At 34.5% G+C, this 8,751-nt stretch overlaps 1 protein-coding gene across 1 annotated transcript; it reads left to right on the forward strand.

The window, feature by feature from the left end:
- Positions 1–7,484, forward strand: LOC105449799 (voltage-dependent calcium channel subunit alpha-2/delta-3-like; the record flags this gene model as incomplete). Its single annotated transcript, XM_011689180.1, has 7 exons — positions 1–157; positions 1,031–1,163; positions 1,880–1,912; positions 2,925–3,202; positions 3,958–4,328; positions 4,659–4,901; positions 5,201–7,484. Coding segments are annotated over 7 exons (1,593 nt in total), but the record flags the coding sequence as incomplete, so codon positions are not given.
- Between the last annotated feature and the right edge of the window lie 1,267 nt (positions 7,485–8,751).

Below are 8,751 nucleotides of genomic sequence, written 5' to 3' on the forward strand. Positions count from 1 at the left end.
CACTACGAGGGTGATGAACACAAGTTCAACTCCTCGGAGTCACAGCTCCTACATTTTCTGGAGCGTACCCGCCAACCAGGCTGGAAGTGGATCGATAGCAAGCAGCGATCCCAACCGCCGGAATACTCCGCTGCGAGTTCCAATTCCAGCTCTCATCGTAAGTCATCGATCTTTTATGTTTACCGTTGCACATATAAAGGGGCATATACACCTAGACACTAGTCAAAATAAGGTCTAAATTTGCGAATTTTTTACGGAAAAACGAAAAGACACTATAGAGAAGTCGGATCTGTTTCATTGAAAGATTACATTTTTTTCTTTAAAAAAAAAATATATAGGTATATGTATATATATTTGATTAAAAAATGATTTAAAAAATGGCTTCGCTGGCTATTTAATTTTTTCATAGTCGTGTTTTGAAAACGGCTTTTGCGGTGACCACTGCTGTTTTTACAGGACTCATCTGAAAGCAAAATGTAACGAGTTATATAAAGTTGAAACATAGATCTAGTTCCCCATGAAGCCGTTTTTCAAAATATTGCTTTTGAACAATATGGCAGCTGGTCAAAGTCAACATAGCGATTTATCACTTTAAGTCTTACTCGTTTTTTGGTTACGAAAAAAAAAACGAAGCGTAAAAAAAATCCTACGTAGGGAACTAGTTTTTAATGTCTAGAAAAAGCGTGTAAAATTGCAAATTAATCGATCAAACCATTTTCGAGATATAGTGGTCACACGTTTTGAAAACCACGTTTTGAGAAAAACGCGTTTAAAGTTTTACATTCAGATTACATTACATTAATATTAAAAATTTTACTTACATTGAATCATCTACGCCAGGGCTATAAAGCAAACCCTCTGCTGAAATGGATGCTTCCAAAAACATTTTCAAGACATCGTACTTTAAAAATATGTATTTAAAAAAAAAATCGATTTTTTTTACCTCTCTAGGTGTATATGCCCCCTTAACAAAACTATTTCTAGCAATATTAAAATTAATAACGTTTAAATTCTATTTGTGTTCCGACAGCTCATCCCTACAAGGGCGACAAGAACTCATATTTCTGCGACAGATATCTGCTGCTTAGTCTGGTATACGATGCTAAGGTAACCGAGTGGTTTGCCCAGCAAATCCCACCGAATCCCAGCACCAAGGAATCAGGGGGAGGATAATTTCAATTTACTAGCCAACGTAAAAGAGTGCTTTACACAGCATGACTAGACTACTTACGAAAAAAAAAGCAATAAACGAATTTTCCTTTTCCCTATTATGCACATTATTTCCCTTATAAACTAGCACGCGATTAATCGGTCGATTTTTTTAACATAATTATTCGCGTTTCATATATATATATATATATATATATATATATATATATATAAAATTATATCGCTTTCACATAGATATAATTATGTAATGGTAATTAATGGTAATTAAAACGGCACTTATCGCTACTTGGGATAATTAATTTATAAAAAAGACTATAAAAGAACTATAAACAAATTTGACAGATTCACATTCCGATTTTACCGTGAATATTTAATATTAAACAAGTAATTACCGATAATCAGAAATAGAGTAAAAAATGTTCGTAAAGATAAAATATAAAATAAATAAAGATAGAACGATTAATCGCTACTCGACGTATCTTTAGGACGGAGACATCATTCTTTCTCTATCACTGTTTCCTTATCAGAATTAAAACTTACACGTGCTCATTTTGACACAAAATACTCTCCGTCTCGTGTTTTTATCTTATTTTTCTACTTTATGCACAATTTCTTTATATTTCTCTGTCTTGTTTTTCTTATTTCTATGAGAATAGAAATTCACCTGTTCCTTTTGACTAATGTAACTTACCACTTTGACGCCATGCAGACCTTTAGCTAGGCTGATGAATCAGATGACCAGGTAACGCCATCACAACGCACCTTACATTTTTAGAAAGTAACGAATTAACTCGCAACCGTTCATGTCGTACATTATAATGCGAATATCGGCTCTTCCTATCTTTCATTTTTCTTCTTAGCTCAATATATCTCTCTTTCCCTCTCTCTTTCTTTCATAGAATCCGTTTCTTTCACTCTGCTCCACTTTTCATTTAGGAAACTGCATTTTTATCTTTCTCTTTTAGTTAATTGAAGAAAAAAAAAATTTTATAGAAAAATTTGAAATAGAATCTTATTTCTCGCGATTCCTCTTTTCTCAAATTAATTTGCTACCTTCCTTCGTAAAATACTTGTTCATTTTTATTTATTCTTACATTTTTGCGATATAATCTTGTCCTTTTTTTCTTTCTGCTTTTGTCTTCTCACTCTGTTTCTTTTTTCACTTCTTTCGACACTTTGAGGTCGGCGCAAATAAAAGCTTGCAAGTCGTAGGGCGATTATCATTTTTTAGGAACAGAAGCCCGACAAGGAAGTATGCTTTGTGAACGCCACTGCGAAAGCAAGAGGATTTTCCCAACATGCAATTGATTTTGACTTATAATAATGAAAGTATCATTCGTTCGTTTGCGCCATTCTACAAAAGGGCAATTCTTTCTCTGACTGTTGAATCTTTTCGCAACACAATTTCTTTCAGTATTTAATTTAAATCAATAATTAACAGAGATAATAGACAAATATATATTTATGATGGAATGATAAAATCATATTCTACTTTTAGTAGAAAATCGAAGATAATAATTTGCGGTATAATTTTTTGTCTTTTACTATTTTTTTTTTAAATCAAATTCCATGTATATGGCGCAAAGGAGCTGCGAGTTTGCATACGAATTTTGAGAGACCTGTATAAGTTATATGTATAGTTATGTATTGAGCGTTGTATATCTTGAAACGGCTCCTTTAAAAGAGTACAAGTAAATGCCAGCTCGAGTCGTGGACGATCCGAATCGCTTTTTCTGAAGTGTTCTCTCTCGTAGGAAGCAGTTCAAGCAACGCTTTGGAGTGGTCCTGGCGTTTATGGCTACACATAGCGGATTGACCAGATGGCAAGACTTTTCTCCAGTAGATAAGGATATATCGTCGCCAGAGGATCATTTCAGTAAGCTGTATCCTCGTGCCATCGACGAAGTATGGTATAAACGTGCGGTCGAGCAGTACTACGTAAATCCGGATAGTTTTGTTTTTTCCGTGCCGCTCGAAGACGAGGGTGCCGACAACACCACTCTAGTCACTGCCACTCGTGCTGTGTTTATCGGTAAGTCGGTATTCAAACCGTTCAAAATAGAAAAGTAGCATGTTTCCTCTTTCAATTTTAAAGTGTTAAAATCGACAAGAGCCTTAATTTCTTAATTTATTACTATTATATACTTATTCGTCTTATTTTTTAAAAATACTAGTACATAACAGGCGCGCGCTTCGCGCGCGTTGCGTATTAAACCCCATACATCTTCTAATAACATTTACACCAATTTACATTTTAATTAAACAAATTTTAACAATTTTTGAAAAAAAAAAATAAATTTTCTTGAAAAAAATAAATTTTCAAAAAAATGACGTTTTGATCGGCCATATTGAATTGGCCATTTTTAAATAAAATCACGATTTTTTTAAAAATAGCCACATAATTCATCTTTAAGATGATCCCAAAAAGAATCGATATCTTTATTTTTCTGGAAGATATGAATTTTTAAACATTGGGGAAAAGAGGCTTCATGCAGGTAACATGGCAATTTTAAGATAGGAAAAAGAACGTTCGTATACGTATAGATGAGATAGAAACAAAACGTCCAAAATGAGAACAAGATTATTTATATATATTTATAAAATTCATATTTGAAATATTAAATAAGTAATTATCGCGAGTTAGTTGCATTATTCGTATAAATTTAATAGTCTTTCGATAATCAGACTCTAACGAGAGGATTTAATAATTAATTACATAACTTGCTTAAAATGTAAACGGTATATGTGAAAAGATAGGATATTAAATCTGCAAAAATAAATTTGCAGAAAATAAGGGAAAGAAAGGGAAGGCGCCGGCCATGGTGGTCGGCTTCCAGTTCCAGCACACTGCCTTGCAAGCGCTTTTCCAGAATATAACGTATAACTGCGATGGTTGCCAAAAAGACCAAAAAGAACAAAAAGAAAAAAGTCACTACTGCGGCGACGGGTCCTGGGCATGTTATCTCATTGACAATAACGGCTATATAATCGCCGCCGAGGACGAGACAGACGTCGGTAAATTTTTTGGCGAGGTCAGAGGTCCGATAATGAGCAGTTTAGTCAGAGATGGTGTCTTTGAGAGGATAAGAATCTTTGATTATCAGGCGGTGTGCTTCAAGAGTTCGCAAACCAACAACGCCGGCAACATTCTTCTCAACGTGAGCACTTTCAATTGTAATAATAATACTGTCAAGTCAAGAATGCCGGTCAAAGGAAAAGTTGCGAGCCATCTCTCGCTTTGCATAAATTCTGTATAATTATAATCAATTTTATTTAAAGAATTTTTAAAGGATTTTTTAATTATTTGATAATCCAAGCGTCAGACAATGCACATGTCTTTTTTTTTATTTTTTCAGTGAAGAAATATTTTTTCAGTGAAGCAATAGATAAGTCTTGACGCAACAAATGTTACAATTAAGATATCATAATTTATAGTTATAAATGTCAAAATTGACTCTAAAATTAAATAGTAAAATGTCATGTCGCAGCCATGGAAGCATTTCCAGAAAGCATTATCATGGATGATCGGTCAAGCCGCTTGGGCTTGGGCAAAGGCGGGCGTAATGGACTCTGATGACGCGGAAGCATATTACGTTAGCGACGATGAATCGGCCGGTGATTATCACGTAAACGAGGATAAACCTCCGCCGGTTCCTGAAAAGGAAGGCGGAACCAACTTTGATCAGAACATTCTGATCAATCGTACACGACCGGAAGTGTGTGATAAAGAGGTAAACTTTAATTTAAAATTATATATAATGATTATATATATAATAAACTATGCCGAAATTATAGATTACAATTATAATTTATGGTAGGTATAGATTTTACTGAAGAAAAATTGATTTCAAATTGCCAAGAAATTAAGCGATTGTAATAATAGATACATTGTAAATGATTATTAATTCAATGTGGCTTTCTTAGCATTTAAAGTTTCTTTAATTATTTTGAAATAAGTTAATATCTTAATTCTTAATTCTAATTTGCCTTTTTTTTGGCACATTTTAATGTATATGCATCCAATTTACAGATATATTTATATCTGCGAAACGCCTCGTTCGACTCGTTCGACATGGACATGAATTGCGAGTATAGATGGTACATGGTGCAGCCGGTGTCTTATAGTAATATGTTGCTTGTGGTGGTAAATACCGTTTGCGGCGACACGACGTCACCGACACTGAACGTCAAGCCTGAGGAAGTGATCTACGAAAATAACACGCTGGTTTGCCAAAAGACGCTCATCGGTCTCAAGCGAAAGCGGCCGCAGTCCTGCATACGCACGCATCCTGACGAGAGCCGTATCAGGGATCAATGCGGCTTGGCGACGAGCACCAGGTCGAACTTGCTTCTCTTGATATTGCTGCTGATGTGCGCGTTGGGAAAGAGTACTTACTTCCTCGGCTGAGATTGAGCTGATTTCGATTAGCCAATGATCGGTGTCAAACTAATCAACAATGAAATTCATAAATAATGCCGCGAATCGGACCGACTTTTGCCTGACGGGGCGCATACATCCAGTTGTCTCGTCGGACAATCAGAATTGCTACATAACGCATGTATTTGAACGATTTTCTAATTATTCGTTGATTTCTCTAATCAATAAACTGGTTATTTCATGCGCGCGAATTAGAATTCATGTAACTGATATTTAATTTAAGAACAAGGGGGAAAACTTGAGTAAATGGAGAATTTAGTAAGAGAGAAATAATGAAAGTAAGCTAATTCTTTCTCTCTTTTCGAAATATTTTTATATAATATTAATTGAATTTTTTATTCCCCTCTAATATCACATATACCAATCCTGATCATGAGCTCTCTGAGATATTCTGTGCTCTCTTATCTCTCGTTACTGCGATGTACTCATTACTGTAAATGCGGACGCAGTCGAATTATGGTCGAATTTCTAGGACGAATTTAATGTGCTATCCGATCCTGCCCGGTACAGTCAGTTTCTATGCGATCAATCAAATGTGGCGAACGCAATCGATATCAAAATGTGTGCTAAGATACAAAATTGTCCTCCATCGTCATCGATCGTCAAATCAGATTAGATGATCAGAATTAAAACGCATAGCGTAGGATTGTTCGCTAACACATTTTCGATCATGAAATAGAGAAACAAGTGTGATTCGATGAATGATTTATGTAGATGCATTTTATTTATTATGTCATAAAGAAGATCGAATTGAAAGAAATCGACAGGCGTCTGTTCTTCAAATTAGATACTCAACTCCGGATAAATTCCTGTCAATTATTTTCAATTTCTATCCATCTTTCTTTCAATACTCGAATTAAAGATAAGCGATTGGATCCTTCAATAGGCAAAACAAAAAAAATAAAAAAAATATATATACTAGGCGTCATGAATGTCTTAATACAATGAAGTTACATACATTTGCGACGTATTTTCGTATTGTTTAAGCAATAATTATGATGCGATTGCGATATAGTTATCTAGATATAAAACCGGAATATGTCTCAAATATGCGTAACTATTTGGAGGCATTTTTCGCATCAAGCGAATATGGGCGTCAAAATGGTCGAGATTCTTTTTTCTAATGATTTTTCCAAATACGCGTCAATTAGAAGAATTAGTTTCTTTTGACAATCGGAAAGTAAATTTTACTGAATATCAGGATGCGTTCTCGAAGATCACTAAAACAAAGTGTCTCAACCGACTTTGACATTTTCCACCACATGTATGTAGATAGGAACAATTGAATGAACACGAGAGCGCTACAGGTATATTCTAGAGTCGATCTAGCCAGTTTAAATGCTAACTCTCGTTGAAGACATAGATTTTTCTAGTTGTCGGAGCAGGGTCGCGTACTTCACACAGTGCATGTTCACAAAAACACTACGATACATTCGCTTTGTACATTATAAATCGACGGCGATATGGAGAGGTGACGTACGTCGTTTGACATCTACAGAAAATTACGAAACGTTAATTTTGTATATCGCTGTATCATATTGAGGTGTGTGTGCGTGCGTGCGTGCGTGCTTGCGTGCGTGTGTGTGTGTTTGTGTGTATGTAAAGAAGTGTGTGCCTTTGGACACGCGGTTAAGCAAAGAGAAGAAAGAGGAATATGAGATCTTGTTGTATGTTTATCGAATAAATTACCGAACGTTCTATATTACCGCTGAACTCCGACTCTCGGATGGTGGTCTCGTCGCGGAAACGAGTCCTGTACGGAGAACGGGGGATGTTGTTTGTATTACATAGAGTTTATTACAATTTGCTATGTACAACGGCTTGCCTATGTAAAACGAGGACGTTTTCGTATCAAAATGACAACTTTTCAAGAGAAGACAAGACTTTGCTTAAACCTCAATTAACCATCTCCTATGCTCCTCGTTTTTTACATACACATCCTGTCTTGCCTTCCAGCTTCTTTGCTGCCTCTTCACTCAGTGTGAATTCTTGGAGATTATTAAGAAATTAGTTTTGCGGTCAGTTGTGACAATTTCGATTGCAGTACTAATAACTGTTTTTCCCTTTTTATTTCTCCTTTTTTTTTAAAATTATATTTAATTAATATGTACTATTAATATTGATTATAACGTCTATAATCTTTTTAGTCTTAATGTTTAATTTTTCATTTGTTGGACGTTTAATCGAAAATGGAAGGCTCTCAGTATGACGTCGTACATACATATACAGTGATGGGAGAAAGTTCCGTAGGTCAAATATCTTGGAAAATAATAATTATGGAAGAAAATGTTCAATACAAAAGTTTTAGTATATCAAGTGATCTATTATATGGTTATATCGAAATGACCTTCATGTGACCTTGAAGGACACCGTAAAGATCAACTTTGAAATCTTAAATGAAAACTCCTATTTTCTATTACATATTCTTAAAGCTGGTGTCAAGACGTTTCCGAAACACTGGTTACAAACCCTTTTTGCTTGAGATCTTCCTAAGTTACAAACCTTCAAAGTTTAAGTATCGCCGGCGCGTTATCTAAGGTGTACCGCGTGGAAGAGGCACGGTCGGATCAATCAAAAATGTAATTCGTGGAAAAATTAAAAATTTTATGTAGAAAAAGTAACAAGGAACGACGGTTTTCTCAGATCTTTTTTAATTATACAAGTACGCCAAGAAGGACGATAACTCTTGTTTTTAATTATCCAAAGGCGGTCACACTCTTTTTCTACATAAAATTTTTAATTTTTCCACGAATTACATTTTTGATTACTATTAACCTTCAAACCGCACACTTCGTTCGAGCACCCACTAATAGAATAATGGTGCGAATTTGGAATTGACATCTTAAATTGTATATATTTCCTGAGGATAAAAACAGAAATGTTTTGAAAACCACACTTTTTTGGGGTAAAATTTTCTCATAAATCCAACGGTATTATTCAATTTGATGAAAAAACTATTTAACAATCAAAAATTAATTATAAATGAGTTACCGTTTTGAAAAATATCATTTTTTCAAAGAAAAGCTGCCATTTTTTTGTTATTTCATGAAATGAAATGAAACTTGCGTGATTCTTTAATTAAAATAATGTACTTTAATAAAAAATTATTGTTTTTGCAAAAATAGAAAGTAAAATATTTTTCC

Source organism: Wasmannia auropunctata, unplaced genomic scaffold (genome assembly GCF_000956235.1).
Source record: "Wasmannia auropunctata unplaced genomic scaffold, wasmannia.A_1.0 LD336074.1, whole genome shotgun sequence".
NCBI classification, from domain to species: Eukaryota; Metazoa; Arthropoda; class Insecta; order Hymenoptera; family Formicidae; genus Wasmannia; species Wasmannia auropunctata.